Source organism: Drosophila eugracilis, unplaced genomic scaffold (genome assembly GCF_018153835.1).
Source record: "Drosophila eugracilis isolate 14026-0451.02 unplaced genomic scaffold, ASM1815383v1 contig_1197, whole genome shotgun sequence".
In the NCBI taxonomy this organism is placed as follows: domain Eukaryota; kingdom Metazoa; phylum Arthropoda; class Insecta; order Diptera; family Drosophilidae; genus Drosophila; species Drosophila eugracilis.
In genome coordinates this window covers 543,906-562,478 of record NW_024571981.1, presented here as the reverse complement: position 1 = coordinate 562,478, position 18,573 = coordinate 543,906, and the positions used below count along the sequence as shown (strand labels likewise).

The window sequence follows — 18,573 nt, the reverse complement described above, 5'->3', positions numbered from 1 at the left end:
TATGTATCTAATGCTGCAGCTGACGTTGCAGTCGACACACAAAAAAATAGAAAGTTTTTCGCCAATCGACCGGCGGGCTGGCTGCCTGCTGCAATTTTCTCTTTGCAATTTGATTAAATAAAATATTGTGTAAAAGCGACGACGCCGGCAGAGCAACTTTCCAACTGCAAACTGCAGTTTCGAGCCACGACTTCTAAGTCGGTTACTAGATGCAATAATAATTGCATTTGTCCCACTTTACTTTCACTTGGCGAACGAGCAACAAGCAACGAGCAACAGGCAACAAGCAACCAGCAACTAGCAACATAAAGCCGCAGCGCAGGCGTCGACTTTGACTTTGTGCGCCTGTTGCAGCTTTTCCATCTATTCAAGTATATGTGTGTGAGTGTATGTTGCATGAAAAGTTGCAACTTTTTCCAGTCGCTTGGTGGAAATTGTTTGCCGTTTGGTTGACTGGCAAAAAGGAAAAGTGGGTCAAGCGCACCATTGTTGTTGATGCTGCCTCTGCCTCTGCCACTGCCGCTGCTGTTACTTGTTGCATGCCCCCAACTTAATTGACAATTGCCTGCAACACACATTATACGTTTGGCATTTGATTTATGAAACTGGGTTACCACCGCTGCTTTCCTTTTTCTCCAATTCGATTTTTATAGTTTTTTGTTATTTGTTTTTTTGCGTTAACATTTCGTCAATTTATTTTCTATCCTTTAAAGATCTTTATATATTACTTAATAGTACAGCAAGCTTCAATCTTAAACATATGTACGTTTCATTTTTACATTGCCTTCAATATTTACTGTTTGTCCTGTGCTGTACATAAAAAAATTACATTTTAAATCCAGGGTTTTTAAATTTAATTTTTGTTTTAGTTTTTTTTTCACAAACTCATTTCGCAAATTTTAGTTTTGATCGAGTCTGTGCCTAATATTTACAAAGATTTTGAATTTCATAGCGTACTTTATGCTCTTGTTTTTCATCCGCTTTCCTGTTTTTCTCAGTTTTTCTTTTTGGCATCGAAACAATAAATAGAGTAGATAGAAAGATTAAATATTTAAGTTAAGCGAAAAGAAATGTCCGTTTGTCAGATAACTAAACTAAATTTAAACGTTTTTTTTGTGGCCGAATGGGGCAAATGAACTTAACCAAGCTGTATGAAATTTTCATTTCATTTTCTCTAAGAAGTGGAAATGATGCTAGATTGAAAGCTCAAACAAAGTATTGAGTGACTTGGTCAACAGAATTGTAAAAAAGATTTCATAAAAAGCAATAGGAATAGGTTGGTTATCGTCGATGAAGAATGTTGGACAAAGCACGTATCTGCTTCTGCAACTCGGAGTCCATACGGTAAGCCTCCTCCTCGAAGATTAAACGCATCTCCTGCAGAGCGGGAAGTTTGTCTGCTTCCATGTTGAGCAGTTCGCCAAAGAACTTGGTCCACACATGTTTTTTGAGGTAGCGCGGCAGCTTCTGTCGAATCTCCCAGCTGGAGCCTTTCTTCTGCGGCTGCATATAGTCACCGAAGAGCATCACATGAACAGTGGCTGCAATGCAGAAAAGATCCGTTTCGTAGGACCAGCTGCGTCCCTCCTGCATCTCGATACACGTGAAGCCATCCGTTTGCACAACCTTACGGAACTTGGTACGCTCTGCATCCGGAAACAGAGTCATATCGATGGCGCACCCAAAGTCAATCAGCCGCAGCGATGGCAGCGCACTATCCAAATTGGGGACACGCATCAGCAGGAAGTTGTCCGGCTTAATGTCCGCATGGATGATGTGCTGTTTATGCAGGTGGTCGACGATGTTGCAGATCTGCGCCGAGAAATGCATCACCAGCGATTCGTGCATCACTTTGGTGGTGGCCTGGCGTATCTTGTTGTTGATGTCCAGCAGCGATCCAAATGGTGAGAACTCGGTGGCTATTAGGCTAGCATTTGGGGCGATAATCGCCGTGGAAATGTCCATCAGTCCGGGCAACACCTCCGGCTCCTTGATGCGTTTTAGCACCTAAAAAATGGAATTTGGATTTTAATTTTAAGAACATTTTTAGAAAAATATAAGAATTCTCACCTGATCACATATATAAATCTCCCAGGTGTTTGGGGGCTTTTGATACTTCAGGGCCACCACATTGCCTGTACGCGAATCGGTGGCCTTATACACCGAGCCGTAGGATCCGCGACCCACCTCTTTGTCTATGTTGAAGGTAACGCCTTCGAGAACGTTCAGCGTACGAGTGTTGGATATTTTTGGCAGTGGCGTTTGCACAATCTTGTAGCTCGCATGGGCATCGTGATCGCCCGGAAAGTCCAACTTAGCGAGGAAGGCACGGCACAGTTCGCTGTTAAACGGATCGATGGCTTCCTTGGCCAAATGGCGAGCAATCGTTTCCACAGCCTTCGAAAGGCGACGCTCCTGAGCTTCCGTATCGTGTTGGGTGGCAAAGTACGAGTTCTCCTGGAAAGTGGAGAAGTCGGCCAGTGTACTGTTGCCATTATTATTGTTGCTGGTGTTATTGTTGTTGTTGTGCGTTTGGAGGGTCTTATTGACCGGATGGAGCGGATGCTGTTGCGATGTGTCGCGGAAGTTAAGTCTATCCACGGCCAAAGCCAGTGAACTATTTGAGTTATCCAGACCGGTGGCGCTGGAGAATGAAAAGTTTGCATTGTCATTGAAGGCTCCAGGTGCACCAGCAGGCACACTACTCGAGCTGGCAGGGGCCACATCAGTCGACGATGAAGCCGAATTACTGTTGCTGCAGAGTTCTGGATGGAACTTGCTGCGTTTGCCTTTGGTCCGTATCCTGCGGTAGCCGTTCGCTTCGCTCTTAGGTGTCGAGGTCTGGCCCAGCATATAGGGATGGAAATGGTGATGGCCACCGTTGCGTTGACGCTGCATGGGAATCGGTGAAGCGGGCGCAGGTTCCGGCGGAGGATGATGAATGACCTGCGGTGGCTGCTGGATTATTTCATGATGTCTCTGCTGTTGCTGTTGTTGTTGGTAAACGTTTTCTATGGTATAGGCACTATAGGTGCTGCTAGGCTCCTTCCTGAATTTTATTTTAATTGAGCGGTTTTCCTGCTCGAAAGTCGTTTGCGCAGTGAATTGCACTCCATTGGTGAAGTGTTCGCCTGGCTCTTCCTCCTCTTCATCTTCCTCTTCTTCATCAGACTCATCATCCTCATTATCACCTCCTGCTTCCTCATCCTCTTCACCTTCTTCCGCCTCATTATCCTCATCTTCCTCGCCTGTATTCTCCTGACCACTGCTATTGTTCTGCCCGTAAAGAGCTCCATCCACAGCAGTCATATAGTAGGATGTCTGCGACTCGTAGGAATCATAAAGAGTTTGCTGTTGCTGCTCCGGCGGCTCCGCTGGATTTGCCTTCTGCTCCATCAACTGCTTGAACTTACGGGCTAGTATCTCCTCCGGACTATACTCGATGCCTGCTCCCGGTGGATATACCAACTGCTTGGCATAGTGGCAAACCCGCGAAGGATCATCTGGTTCCTCGAGCGTCAAAGCTGGCTTCCAGGTCTCATGATTGTTGCGTCCGTAAGAGTAGAAATTGCGCGGCAAACGCAGACCAGCCACTTCGCTTGCTACGGGTGGATTCGGTTGAGACGCCGGATTAACATTGCCATTGCTATTGTGTTGCTGCTGCTGGGGTTGCTGCGCATGTTGCTGCGGTGCTGTAGGCTGTTGTGGCGGCAGTTGTTGTTGTTGGGCTGGTGCAAAATGTGGCTAAAAATAACAGAAAAGTTAACGCAATAGTTTCGAAAGTTTAGTTGCGATTATTACCTCTGCCGCAGGAGCATATTGCGGTTGTTGTTGTTGTTGGACATGGGCTGTTGGTATTGTTGCTGCGGGTGGAGTTGCAGGATGTGGCTCATAGCGTGGCTGCTCCTGGTAGTGCGCCTGATAAGCAAGCTGTTGTTCTTGCGGCTGATGTTGGTGTGCCGCCGGCTGATGGGTCTGTGCAACTTGATGTGGCTGCGTCTGCGGATGATATTGCTGATAGACATTCTGCTGATATGGCTGGGGACGGTGTTGTGGATAGCTCTGCGGCATCTGTTGCTGTGCATAGTTCGTGAGTTGCTGCAGTGCATCGGGCGGGGGATGTTGTTGTTGTTGTTGTTGCTGCTGCTGCATCTGCTGCTGTTGTCGCTGATGATATAGCGATCTGGCATAGGTGAACTTGGAGTGGGCGTGCTGCAGTTCGGAAGTGCATTGAGCCTTCTCCTGGAAGGCCAAGTTAAAAACCGCTTCCGCGTCCTTGAACTCCTCGCGCGACTCGTAGTAGGCAGCCCATCCAATGTAGAAGGCGGCAACCTGACGGCCTGTGCCTCTCTGGAAGAGTACCTGGTAGAAGTGCAACGGATCAGTCTGCATGGCTATGTACTTTAGCCACAGCTGCACCAAACGGGGATCCTGACGATAGGAGTCATTGTGCTCGTACACCGTTAGACAGCGTTCGAGGGTCTCACGGTACTTGATCTCAGGATCGCTGTGCGCGTGGTTCTCGTACCAACAGATATAGTTGTACCAATGATCGAGAGGATCCAAACCCTGGTACAGGGAGATGGCATGCTCCCACGCCTGCTTGTCCTTTAGGAAGCCGTGCACCTCATCAGGACTGGCCAGCGGAGGTGCTCCAGCTGCTACGGCGCCAGCTCCAGCACCCGATCCCGATCCCTGGCGCATGTACGAGTGCATGGCCATATCACCCGGACGGGGATTCCCCTGATCCCGCCGTGCCGTAATGCAAACAAATGGAGGCAATACTATCTGCGGTTTCTGTGGGCCACTCGGAAGTCTCGGATTTCGGGGTGTTTAGTGACCCTTAGCGAATGGACTGGATTTTGCTGCACCAACTCAGTTAATCCCTCGGCGTCGTCGGCAGGCACCGGTGGGTCATGATATTCAGTTGAGTTTTCCACTCGATGGCTGCGATCAAAGATATTTTTATTTTTTCCTTATTTTTTGTAGCTTGCAAATCAGTGTTACCAAGTTGTGAAATTGCATTTTTCCCAAAACCTCTCAACCAACCCTGATAGCTGTAAATCGATAAAAACGTGTTGTTGTGAATTTAAAGATAAAAACTTTTTGTTTGGAAAGACAAATTTCTTTGTTCAAATAATAAATAGGAATGCTGTTATTTAATAGTTTCATTAATGTATTGGTGTATTCTGTAAGATACTTTAATGTTATCTTCGCACTGCTTTATGAAGACGGTAAGCAGTTCAGTTTGGGTGTTTTACAACACTTTATTTAAACAAAATATAAAGATATGAAATTATTTTGTTAAATAAATTAATACTTATTCAGTTTAAATATTTATATACTTAAATGTATTTTTTTGTGTAATATAAAATATTTATTGTTAAACACATCTGCCAGCGATTTTTACAACAATATGATGACATTTACTTAAAAATAATTTTGCAATTGGAATATTGTAATATTGTAATTTATATGAAAGAAATTTAGGACTAGAGAAAAACGTTCTTATCCCTTAAAATTAAATTTTTTTATTTTCCGCCTGATGCTAGTCAACCGATAGTCGCAAAAGTGTTCGATAGTGCCGCCTCTATCATAAGTTCGCTAGTTGGCCACAAGAGTGCGCCGCCGTGCTCGCTATTACTGCATTATTGTTTTTTATCAACTCGCCAGAAATTACGCTATTCCTAATCCCCAATAAAAAAACCGCAAACGCGCGAGTGTTTATGTTTCGTTCCCAAGAGCATATCATAGATTAGTAGCATTAGTAACCATATAATTGCCTTGTTATCCAGAAAAAACACGCGTAATTCCCCCACCCACGCAACATATATATATATAAAGTTTTTTTGTTTTCGACCCCTGACTGCGTTTGTGAAATTCCAAAAAAAACAGAAAAAAACAAGGAGAAAACGCAATTGAGCACCTTATCGATTTCACCGGCTGCAAACTGAATCCCCCAGGATACGGATAATGGAGGTTTCCACCGATCCGTACGAGCAGAAGCTGTATCAAATGTTCCGCAGCTGCGAGACGCAATGTGGACTTCTGGACGAGAAATCGCTGCTAAAACTATGCTCCTTGCTGGAACTCCGGGATCAAGGATCCGCATTGATAGCCAGCCTGGGCGGCGGTCAACAGCTGGGCGTTTCCTTTGGCCAGTTTAAGGAGGCCCTGCTCAACTTTCTGGGATCCGAATTCGATGGCACGACGTCATCGGGTTTTATGGGTAAGATAACGCTAAGAATGAACGGCACAAGCTGGGAATACCCTTAACTTAAGTTAATATACAAACTAACTCGACAGGTTCCTATAAAACAAAATCATACGGGCTATCTGTAATTGCGCTTTAATTACCCTTCAAGCAATATCAGAGATAATTACAGAGTGTTTGCTAGTCACATACTAGAGATAATAATCCGATTTAGGGGAGGGTGTTTGAATCGGAAAAGTTGTCTTATTAATAAACCATTACATTTGATGTTGATTTAGATCTCGTTTCTTAGTAGTCTTGAGATTCCTTTTCCCTAAAAATGGAAGCATTTTTATTCCTTTATGTTAATAGATTCCTTTCAAAATGAATGCTACTAATCTGGTTACAAGTTTTAATTTAATAGATGTTATAAAGTGTTGTAATCTGCACCAAAATCTAAAGAAGAATCTAGAATACACATATAGATATATACATAGCTACCTTCAAACGTATCTCCTTATCTGGCTAGGAAACTTTTAAAGGAAAATTAGGATACCTTTGGGTAAGAATATCATAATCAGTTCGCGGATTAGCACGTCGGCAGCTGGCAGTCATAAAAGTCTAGATGCAATTGCCAATTTTTTTATGACCTGCCGCCGCCTACCTGATCCTTTCAAGAACTTTCAGCAGGTAGTCAGTTACCCTGTATAAGTAGACTAACCATTCAGTTACTCAGTTTAGTTTGAATCGAAATGGGAACACGATTGTATTACCGCCAATCAGGCGGCCAAATAGCCGATCCGATTATTGAAAAATTAGCAGCTCGCTTTGGTAGTCCCCTTAAATCCATTAAAATATTCAAGTTCCTTGTTAACCTACATCAATCTTCCAGAGCGTTCGTTGGTTATCACAGATGAGCCACTGGCCAGCACATATATTGAAAGTCCGCCGGAGTCTTCCGATCGCGAAGTGTCGCCGAAACTAATTGTGGGCACCAAAAAATACGGACGCCGTTCCAGGCCACATCAGGGAATCTACGAGTTGTCCGTCACAGATTCGGATAATACGGATGAGGATCAGCTTCAGCAGCAGAAGCAACGGAGTCTCAACGGTTGCGATGACCTGGGAGTTCAGGTGAGTGGCAGTCATGAAGTCACGTACAAAGTGGCTCTACAACTTTTGGCTTTGTAAGCAAAAGTGCTTAGTAAACAGATTTTTTTTGAAGCGGAATCGTTACCAGTTGGTTGAAGTAGAAAGTGACTAAATACGTAATGGAGAATCTGGAAATTTAATAAATTCTAAGAAGAATTTGTTATTCATTGAGATGTTCCCTAAAGTTGAACTATAATTAAAAGGCTTCTCCATTGTACATTTCCCTTCCCAGGTCCAGCGTTCTTCATCCCAGAGTGATCTTCCTGGCAGCCGGCGACTGCGTACTGTCCACACCAGCGGAAACAAGCTGAAGAGATGTGCTTCGCTGCCAGCACGTAGGAATCTGCAATCCAAGATGCACAACACCTCCACGGGAGCGGCGACATCGCCGACGGCAGCTGCCAAGTTGAAACAGCTTTCCATCCAAAGCCAGACCCAGCACAGCAGCAGCGTGGAATCCCTAGGTAAGTTTTCAATGGCGATTAACCCAACCCGATTCCAACCAGATTACCCAAACCCTTTGCCCTTGCCATATCCTATATTGTTATTAGCCCAAAATGCCCAAAATTACGTTTGAAACAATTATAATAGTAAAAAAAAAACACTTGTTGTTCGGTTGTACACACCGTAGGCCATCACCTGGCCACCACCAATTCCGCACCGTCGTCCGAGCACCGGAGATGCTACCACGGCGGCCGTTGGTCATGTTGCAAAGGTTTGTTCGCTCTCAAGCAAATTGTCAACACCCCTTCCATACACCCAACCCCAAAAATCATTCGGTATCTAATCGCACCCTATGTAGCCGCACATTTGATTCGTTCTCTATATACTCGTATTAATCACATATCCTAAATTTCCTACCCCCGTAAAGCTATTACTTGTTGATAGTGAAGTTTAAATCAATATAAAAGCTATTATACAATAAACAAAAACAGTTTTTATGTTGCATATAGGTTTTCCTTTCTATACTTCTTATTTTTTAAACCTTTTACGAACCTTCTATCAATATATTTAGGTTAATTATTATTTGTTCCCATTTCGAAAAGCCATTTGATAAAGATAAACAGCAAAGTTTCGCCGCTTTCGCTTACACCATCGAAAACCCACACCCACCACCCACTCCCAATCCTCCACACCTGGTATCTTGGGCTATATATATATATAGTAATAAATGTGTATATACAAAAGCAAAGCTAATCTTATTCGTCCCACGCTAATTGTTAATTGCCATGATTTGCAGACACCGTGACGCCTCAACAGCTGGAAACGCTCTCTGTTCAGTGCATCATCGAAGCCTGGGAACTGGCTAGTATTCCCAATAGTCGCACCCTGCTCCATGTCCTTGGATTCGATGAGGAAGAGGAAGTTAATCTGCAACAGCTTACCAAGGCTTTAGAGGAAGAGTTCCGCGGACTCGAAGGGGATCAGGAGCAGTCTAGTATGTTGCGTGCCCTGGCCGCCCTGCAAGCCACGGAGTTGGGTAACTACCGACTGGCCTATCGGCAACAGCACGAGGAGAACCTTAAGCTGAGAGCTGATAATAAGGCGGCTAACCAAAGGGTTGCTCTGTTGGCTGTGGAAGTGGATGAGCGGCATGCCTCGCTGGAGGACAGCTCCAAGAAGCAGGTGCAACAGTTGGAACAACGACATGCCAGCATGGTGAGGGAACTTACCTTGCGGATGAGCAATGATCGCGATCATTGGACTAGCATGACGGGAAAACTGGAAGCTCAGCTGAAATCCCTAGAGCAGGAAGAGATCCGCCTTAAAACAGAGCTCGAACTGGTGCGCACAGAGAACTCCGAGTTGGAGTCAGAGCAGCAAAAGGCCCACATCCAACTTACAGAGCTCCTCGAGCAGAATATAAAGCTCAACCAGGAACTAGCCCAAAGGCCTAGCAGCATTGGTGGTACTCCCGAGCACAGTCCAATGCATCCAAGAAGGCACAGCGAGGATAAGGAAGAGGAAATGCTGCAGCTGATGGAGAAGTTGGCTGCCCTGCAAATGGAGAACGCCCAGCTGCGTGACAAGACTGATGAACTGACCATCGAAATCGAGAGCTTAAATGTGGAATTGATCCGTTCGAAAACCAAGGGAAAGAAGCAGGAGAAACTGGAAGAGCAGGAGGCGGCTTCCACGGCCATCAAAAGGCGTGGTGACTCGCCGAGCAAAACTCATCTCACAGAGGAGAGCCCTCGCCTGGGAAAGCAGCGAAAGTGCACTGAGGGCGAGCAGAGTGATGCCAGCAATAGTGGAGATTGGTTGGCCCTGAACTCCGAGCTCCAAAGAAGTCAAAGCCAAGATGAGGAACTAACCAGCCTCAGGCAACGAGTGGCTGAATTGGAGAAGGAACTCAAGGCCGCCAAGGAAGGCAGATCTCTTACTCCGGAAAGCAGATCCAAAGAACTGGAATCCAGTCTTGAGCAAATGCAGCGAGCCTATGAGGATTGCGAGGATTACTGGCAATCCAAACTCAGCGAAGAGCGGCAGATGTTTGAGAAGGAGCGGCAGATCTATGAGGATGAGCAGCACGAGAGTGATAAGAAATTCACCGAGCTGATGGAGAAGGTGCGCGAGTACGAGGAGCAGTTCAGCAAGGATGGTCGTCTGTCGCCCATCGATGAGCGTGATATGCTGGAGCAGCAGTACGTTGCTCTGGAGGAAGAGGCAGCCCAACTCCGAACGAGTTCTATTCAAATGCTCGAGGAGAAGGCTCAGGAAATTGATTCGCTGCAATCAGAGATCGAGGACCTGCGACTGAGATTGGGTGAGAGTGTGGAGATCCTCACTGGTGCCTGTGAACTCACTACGGAATCGGTGGCTCAAATGAGTGCCGAGGCTGGAAAGAGTCCTGCTAGCTCACCCATCAGCTACCTCTGGCTACAGAGCACCATCCAGGAGCCATCGAAATCCCTTGCTGACACTAGAGATGAAGCCACCGCCAGTGCTATTGAACTCCTGGGAGGCTCACCATCGCACAAGACAGCCAGCCGGTGAGTATGAGAAGCATCTGTGTGTGTCTGTCCATATGGTGTCTGCATTCCTGTGTGTGTCCCTCCTAACCTGCACTGTTTTATGTCTTGTATATATATGTCTTTGCCCTCGTCCCTCACCTTTAACCTTGTCTAATCTAAGCTAATCTAGTTTCTAAGTGTATGTATCTGTGCTTGTTCAATAAATATAATTTATAATCATAAAGCAATTCATAAAAAAGGAAAGGTCATTTATTTATCATTTAAATAAAGAACATCAAAATTTTTGGGTTTTAGAGTTGGAAATTTGTAACACCTTTTTATTGGCTTACTAGAAATGTTCTTCATCGTTTCATTATTTAAGTTTCCATAAATTGGTTTACTAAAAATGTTCTTTGGTTTATTTTTTAAAAACAAAATATTATTTCAAAGTTCCTATTAAAGGAAATTGATTTCAAAAGCCTTTCCTTCCTGATGATTCCATAAATTCCCAAATTGCTTTGTCCAAACAGCAATAACCTTACCACTTCGGAGACATCCATCTTCAGCACCACACCCTTCGAGACCTCTCCTTCGGGTCCTTCGCCCACAAACAGTGCCTCAGCCGCTAACACCGGTCCAGCTCCTATTAGCAAACCTAAGCGGGCACAGAGTCCTCAGCAGGCACCATCCGAGGGAGAGATCGGCGATTGTGAAACGTCGTCGACGGCATCCAATAAGAGCTTCGAATCTACCAGTAAAACATCTTGCCTTAGCCACGAAAAGTGCAGCAGTCCGTCGGCATTGAAGGAGGAACTGAAGCGTTTAAAGTTCTTCGAACTGTCCCTTAAGGAGCAGATCAAGGACTTGAGTTTGCAACGAGATGGTTTGGTTATGGAACTGCAGCAGTTGCAAGAGGCGAGACCTGTTCTTGAGAAGGCCTATGCGGTGAGCTAATTGTTAACTTTGACAAGGAATATATCTTAACTAATTTTTGTTTTTACGATTTAGCGAACTACGCATCCAACGCTTCAGCAGCGACTGAACCAATTGGAGCTGCGGAATCGCCATCTGCAGAATGTCATTAAGCAGCAGCAGCAATACACCGAGTCCCTGATGCAGCGTGAGTATATCTTATGACTTGCATAAGAATGACACCTTATAATGCAATATATCCTTTAGAATCCTGGCGGCAGCATCAAGTGGAGCTCAATGAACTGCATAGCCGAATCGAAGCCCAGGGTGTTATTATGGCAGATCAGACACAGCGTCTGCAGAATGCCGACATCCTGGTCAAAGATCTCTATGTGGAGAACTCACATCTGACGGCCACAGTTCAGCGGTTGGAGCAGCAGCGGGCTAGGGTGAATCTCATCCACCAGCAGCAGCAACATCAGCGTCTTGTGGGCGGCGGACTGCCTGGCATGCCTTAGTTTGCTTAAACGGCAAACGGATATAGTTTATAGTTTAAAGAAAAGAAGAGAAAGACAACCTGAGGAGAGGTGCTCAGCATCAACAGACATCGAACATGCACCTATATATACATATATATATCGTTATGAAAGTTTTAGAAGATATGAAACATCAACTCGGTAGATTAAGTTTGCATAATCGTCGTTGCGTTTTTTGTGAATGAATGTGCATAAATGTTGTTCGGCACGCGAGCACCGCTGCAATAACTAAAGTGACTTTGAGCCTAATGTTGACACGAATTCAACTTAAACTCACCCACGCGCAAATGAGGAACAATCCACACTAGTGTACCAATTTGTAACACATCTAGTAATCGACTAAAAACTTATATGAAAGAAGAAAACTATTTACACAAAACTAAGAGCAGTTCATTCGAGTAGAACATATTGTATGACCAGAATTTTCCACATATACATATACATACAATGTTCGTTCATGTCTCTCACTGCAATGTTGACCTTACTAATTGACTACTGAAATAGTTATCGTATATTAATTATATTAGAAGAAAAACAGTATTTTAAATTTGTTATGCGTCTGAGTAGGCGAGCACGTTTATCAATGTTTATCACGTGCCCAAAATCAAATGCATCGGAATTGTTGTTAATTTTATTGGTAGAGAAAAAGATAACGAAAATGAACGTAAAAAATGATGATCTATGATATTAATATATGTTATATGTAACGACAAAAGACCTGTAAAGCTGTAACCATACACACTAATCTATGTATTTAAATTGCGATTTAAGTTAGCCAATACTCTTTAATATTGCTTTTGCGAACGCATCTTTTTGTTAAAACTTTATTCGTCCCAATAACTCACTCGATTTATATGTAAAGATAAAACCTCGTATTAGTTTATTACCACTCGATTCACTTTATTGTGTGGTGATCAGTGCTTCAATCAATACTTTCGATCAAAATAGAATTACTTTTTAAAAGTATATAAAATTAAATACAAAAAAAAACCAAATATACAATTATTTAAAAAAGCAAAATATCATTGAAAATGTTTTATTTTATTTTATTTAGAAATGGGAACCTTTTTTATACATTTTTGGGTGAGAAATAAATAATCGAGGAATTTTCTGATTAACTGATTATTTTCTAATTATCTTCATAAAATTTGTTACTTTAAAATGAAGAAATTTGTTACCAAATTCCAAATTATGATAGCATATAAATAGAAAGTCATTTTATTACGGTCAAAATCGAATTACGATTTAATTTAATTTTGAATTTAATTGAATCATTAATTCTATTAATTAAAATATCGATGTTGATTTAAAAGATATATCGATATCCCATCGATGCTTCTTCCAGCTCTAACGGGCACGCGCTGTTAATGTTTATTTGTGCTGTTAACGCGAATTGGAATAAAATGTTTTGTTTTTTGTTAGTTTTCGGTGTAAATATGATATTTGTGCATTTAACAACTGGTGAGTGGATGTTTCACTAAAACAACATGAAAGAAATCAAACTGAAAATCAATAATATCTTAAAGACAAATTGTTTTCCATGATGCTCGCGTCTACGACAGTGTGTGTGTGTTTAGTGCACTGGCAGTGCATGTGATTGCGGGAGTGTGTGAGTGTGCGGTTTGTTTTGTTATTCGATGCGCAAAATGGAAATATATAATTAAATTAAGCATTTGTTACCGAAACTATTTTATAATAACGAGCACTAATTGCCACCCTACCATCGACTTAGGAAAAATCATTAATTGAGTAGTACCAGCAGTATTTATGTTCGCAAGAATGTTAAGGACATTTTCTCTACCTTCTATTGTTTAAAACATATTTTACCAAGAATACCAAAGTTTGTTTGTTTAAATAACTGAAATACACATGTGGCAAAACATTGTTTATATATTTTTGTTTAGATCAAGTTCTAGGGAGGTTTGTAGTTCTTTGATTCCCAATACTTCCCTTCAGCAACAGGCTATTTTGTTCTTTTCTAATTGGGGTATTAAAGTTATTTAATCCAATTGGAAATATATGGAAGCAAGTATTTCTGCAAGTGCACTTCATTTTGAATTGGTTCTATAAATAATTATTGATAATTACATTGTTTATGGTAAAAACATGTTCGATAACAGCGATGGAAGTTTAGTTTGTATTGCAGTCTGTTAACAGCGGAGTTCTGTGATTAGTTATGGTTTATAAATAATAGGCAGTAACTTTATTAATTCCATAAATTTGTGTTTTTGTGAGGTCTTAACAATTCAATTAAAAGAAAAATATTGCCATCTAATAAAAAATAATGTAAGAATAAGAACATACATTTATTAAAAAAATAAGCTGTGAATGAAATGATTAAAATTGTGTTTGCCTGTTACTTATATTTTACATAAACTATTCATAACAGTTTCTGTTAAACACCAGACATTTTTTTTTACAAAATTGCAGCATATTTGTAGGCTGTTCAGTAAATGCTTAGAGTACAGCGGTGTATATTTTATTGTACCTTATTTGGTAGAATAGCAACTGTTATTAACTTAATAGATCATTCCCTTACCCTTTTCTGAAATTTCACTTTAATATTCTGCGTCGTGCGTAGAACGATTCCACTCTCAAAAGTAAGATCTTCCAACTTAGTGGCGGGCAATAACTTAAAGTTCCTGATGACCGATGTCAATAATACCTTCATCTCTAAGATGGCGAACTTCTGACCAATACAGTTCCTTTGACCTGCACTGAAGGGAACAAAGGCGAAGGGATGTCGGTTAACAGTGTTCTCTGGCAAGAATCTTTCTGGTTGGAACTGATTTGGTTTCGGGAAATGACGGGGATCCCTCATAATGTCATAAATGTGTATGCTGATCTGGGTATCCTTGGGCAAGACCAAACCATTCACAACACTCTCCTCGACACACGTTCGTCCAATAAGCGGCGCCGAAGGAAACATCCTTAGCGTTTCCTTGATCACACATTCCAAGTATACTAGTTCGTTGTACTGGAACACACTGATATCATCACCATCCTCGGGAAGGGTTTGAATCTCCTCGTAGCACCGATTTTTGGATATCCTCGTTCAGGGCCAACATGAGCAGAGTAAAGGCAAGACAGGTTGATGTGGTATCGTAACCAGCGAACATGAAAGTGTTGACCTCATCGCAGATTCCCTGATGATCGATCTGACCTTTTGCTTCGGCTGATAGGAGAGTATCCAACATGGCATATCGCTGCTTCTTGCCAAATTCATCCACTTCCCCAAGTGGCTCCTGCTGAAACTGCTGCCTCTTCCGTTGGATAACGCTACTTGAGAAGTCGTGAATTATCCGAAGTATCTTGGAATGTTTGCGATAATCTCCGAAAAGAAAGAAGAACCAGTTGTAATACAACAGAGGATTGCAGACACGCTGATTGAAAACTTCTTCAAACTCATGGATAGCCTTTCTGTATTCGTTTCCCTCTGACAAGTCGTCAAGTTTAACACCCAAAGCGGTTTCTTCAAAAGTAATTGAAAATAGAGTTTAGAATTTGGCGTTTAACCTAGACTCCAACTTACCGCATATAATATTCAGAGTGAATTGTGGAATAATCTGGTTGACTTCTAATTCGAGGCCTGCATTTTTGTCCAGAACTTTGATGATCTTTTTGCTCTCTTCTCTGAAATTTACTCAATGAAGTATAAACAATGTATAAATTAATTAATGAAACCCACTTAAAGATAGAGAGAAAAGACTGCAGAACATTGAAATGAAAAGCTGGGGTCAAAGTTTTCCTTCGGGAGTGCCATTTTTGGTCTAAAAAAGATTTGTATTAGCAAACTTTTTGTATAATCTCTAACTTTAGTTCACTGACCTGTGCTAATCAGTAGGCCATTGCCCAGAAATGGCTTTATCAAATTATAAGCCATATTCTTGGTTGTTATTTTGGTGCTCTGAAATATTTCCTCAGCATCTTCGGCACGAACTATATTATATTCCGGGGCAAAAAGAAAGTACCAAAGATAGTTCTGACCTTTGGCTTTGGCGGTTGATTCTCGTATAAAGTTAAAAATAGTTTCTGCAATAATAGTTAATTAATAGTTGTTTAGATAAGAAGTATTACTCACCTGACGTTAGGTTAAGAAGATCGAAGTTGTTGCCGAATCGAGTTTTTCCTGGAATTACAAAAACTTTGCTCTCCAAAGGACTGCCATCCTTCGTTCGCACACGTTTAGATAGTGAAAGGAGAAAGTAAGTTTTATTAAGTTGATTTAGTAGAAGCCAAAGAGGCGACGAATAAAAGTAATAGTTCCCAATAGAGGGAACAACATTTTGAGCTTTTCGGCGATCCGTACTACTGCAAATTTCAAAGCGCACTGAGCTCTGGCATTACCTATCTGAAGAAAAAGGCCAATAAAAATAGCTTTTTGTTATCGAAATGTTTTATGGTTCTTTTATTTCTAGTTTAAGGTTGTATTAAAATAATAATAAAAAAAGTAAAAATCAACTGATTAAACGGTGTTGCTTTTTATAGTAAGAAGAATAATTTAGTCCTTCCTCCTAGACACCAATTTAACTTTTACATTCTGCTTAGTGCGCAATACCATTCCATTTTCAAAAGTAAGGTCATTAAGATAAGTAATGGGTATTAACTTAAACTTCTTAATCACCGCCGCCAGAAGAACTTTTATCTCGAGAATAGCGAACTTCTGACCTATGCAGTTCCTTTGTCCTGCACTGAAGGGAACAAAGGCAAAAGGAAGTCGGTTAACAGTATTTTCTGGCAAGAATCGATCTGGATTATAGACATGTGGACTAGGAAAGTGCCGGGGATCTCTCATGATATCATATAAGTGAATGTTGATTTGAGTATCCTTGGGCATGATTAAACCATTAACAACACCCTCCTCCACGCACTTTCGTCCAATAGACGGCACTGAGGGAAACATGCGCAGAGATTCCTTAATGACACACTCCAAATAGAAGAGTTCGTTAAACTGGAACAAACTGATCTCATTGCTATCCTCCGGTAGATGTTCCAACTCTTCGTAACATCTGTTTTGCACATCCTCATGCAGGGCCAGCATGAGCAGGGTGAAGATTAAACAGGTTGAAGTGGTATCATATCCTTCGAACATGAAAGTGTTGACCTCATCGCAGATTCCCTGATGATCAATTTGACCTTCGGCTTCGGCTGCTAGGAGAGTATCCAACATGGCATATCGCTGCTTCTGGCCAAACTCATCCATTTGGCCAAGCTGTTTGCTCTTAAAGAGACTTCTCCTTTTTTCAATGATGTTGCTTGAGAAATCATGAGCTATTTTTAAGTTATCCACCTGCTTTCGGTAATCCCCAAATATAAAGAAATAAACTATGTTGTAGAAGAAAGGATTGGATAATCGCTGCTGCATAACCTCTTCTATGGCATGAATCGACCTTCGATATCGTATACCCTCCGTCATATTATCTAGCTTCACGCCGAGTGCGGTTTCTGCAATTAAATCAGTTAGTTTATACATTTATCAAAGCGGAGAATGAATTCTTTAGATAATTATATAAACCACCCAGTAAATAATGGTTATTATACACGAATGAGCATTATACTTTCAAATATTGTGAATTTATTTAATTTGAGATGAGAAATGGGTAAATTATGACTAAACTCCCTGCTAATGATTTTCTCAATGCTTATAATTACAAAGGGTTTTGTTTGATTAAACTTACCACAAATATTGTTTAAAGTGAATTGGGGAATGACCTGATTAAGATCCAATTCCTTACCGACACTTTGGTGAAAGACTCCCTGGAAATGTAGAATTATCAAGACCTTAAAGTGCTTTCTTTGATAGAAAACTCACTTGAATATGACCAGAAAAGATTGTAAAACATTAAAGTGGAAGGCAGGAGTCAAGGCTTTTCGTCTGGCATGCCATTTCTGATCTATATTTAGTTTTAAAAATCTTTAAAAAATATTAAGTAATTAAAAAGCTTAATGTACCTGAGCTTGTTAGCAAACCTTCCCCCAAAAAGGGTTTCAGAAGGTTGTAGATCATATTTTTCGTGATCAGCTTGGGACTTTGAAAGATCTCCTCGGCGTCCTCGGCCCTGACCACATTATACATAGGCGCATGGAAGAAGTACCACAGATAGTTTCGACCTTTGGCCTCAGCGGATGTATTTCTTACGAAGTTAAAGATACTTTCTAAGGAATATTTAACAACATAAGGGTATAGTTTAGATTTGAGATTCTACTCACCCGGTGTAAAGTTCACCAAATCAAAGTTGTTTCCAAATCGCGTTTTTGTCGGCGTTACGTAAATTTTGCTTTCCAATGGACTTCCATCTACTGTTCGAAGTCGCTTGCAGAGACTTAAGACATAATAATTTTCATTCACTTTCGTCCACAATTTGTGAAAAATGATAATCACAAAGGAAACTGTAATCAGGACTTCCACAATCATTTCAGCCTTAAAAAATTTTCCGATCCGCGGTTTTCAGACCTCTCAGATTAAGCTCTGATCTATAAATGATAGATGCCGATTAGAAGTTACCGATCGGAACGAACGTCTATTGTCAAATCAATATTTATTACTTAGTATAAAACATGTTCCCACACACAGCCGGCAAAAGGTGGGTGGGTATATAGAAAAGTTTCAGTTTTCAAGATGATCCTTTAAATTTAAGGTACTAATCTAATTGCTTAGAGAGTTTTTAAATATCCTAGTACTTTCATCTTTTAAATTATTTAATATTTTCTTTCATTTTAAGAAGTACCACCCAGTCGTTACATTTTTTACAAAATTTTTTATCGTAACTAGCACAAAAGAGCTATAAATAATTAAAGTCTTACAATCTCTGAAGGGATCGATTAA

General features: G+C 41.4%; 4 protein-coding genes across 5 annotated transcripts in view; 2 read left to right on the top strand and 2 right to left on the bottom strand.

Moving 5' to 3' along the window:
- Nucleotides 1-636: 636 nt before the first annotated feature.
- Nucleotides 637-5,030, bottom strand: LOC108102662 (protein kinase 4). The gene is made up of 4 exons (XM_017207801.2): nucleotides 5,008-5,030; nucleotides 3,802-4,947; nucleotides 2,071-3,744; nucleotides 637-2,007 (listed from the first exon to the last, which is right to left on the bottom strand). Exons 2-4 carry the CDS (start codon nucleotides 4,720-4,722, stop codon nucleotides 1,282-1,284), a joined length of 3,321 nt encoding a protein of 1,106 aa, XP_017063290.2. The 5' UTR covers nucleotides 4,723-4,947; nucleotides 5,008-5,030; the 3' UTR covers nucleotides 637-1,281.
- Nucleotides 5,031-5,887: 857 nt separating this feature from the next.
- Nucleotides 5,888-12,770, top strand: LOC108102632 (blastoderm-specific protein 25D). 2 transcript variants are annotated; one of them, XM_017207751.2, is made up of 8 exons: nucleotides 5,888-6,229; nucleotides 7,086-7,327; nucleotides 7,578-7,809; nucleotides 7,977-8,060; nucleotides 8,586-10,338; nucleotides 10,830-11,244; nucleotides 11,308-11,419; nucleotides 11,479-12,770. In XM_017207751.2, exons 1-8 carry the CDS (start codon nucleotides 5,974-5,976, stop codon nucleotides 11,727-11,729), a joined length of 3,345 nt encoding a protein of 1,114 aa, XP_017063240.2. In that variant the 5' UTR covers nucleotides 5,888-5,973; the 3' UTR covers nucleotides 11,730-12,770. The 2 variants fall into 2 exon arrangements, with proteins under 2 accessions (XP_017063240.2, XP_017063238.2); XM_017207749.2 differs by lacking the exon at nucleotides 7,977-8,060.
- Nucleotides 12,771-13,104: 334 nt separating this feature from the next.
- Nucleotides 13,105-18,573, top strand: part of LOC108102539 (bone morphogenetic protein receptor type-1B) — a 63,002-nt gene continuing 57,533 nt past the window's right edge. The window contains exon 1 of the mRNA XM_017207595.2: nucleotides 13,105-13,208. Coding sequence (XP_017063084.2) covers nucleotides 13,115-13,208 — 94 coding nt within the window. The 5' untranslated portion in view covers nucleotides 13,105-13,114. The remainder of the gene's footprint in view (nucleotides 13,209-18,573) is intronic.
- Nucleotides 14,211-18,191, bottom strand: LOC108102540 (probable cytochrome P450 4ac2). Its single transcript, XM_041818419.1, is given in 8 exon segments — nucleotides 14,211-14,784; nucleotides 14,786-15,219; nucleotides 15,576-15,779; nucleotides 16,260-17,198; nucleotides 17,426-17,487; nucleotides 17,560-17,641; nucleotides 17,700-17,903; nucleotides 17,958-18,191. Coding segments are annotated over 8 exon segments (2,640 nt in total). The 5' UTR covers nucleotides 18,163-18,191; the 3' UTR covers nucleotides 14,211-14,274.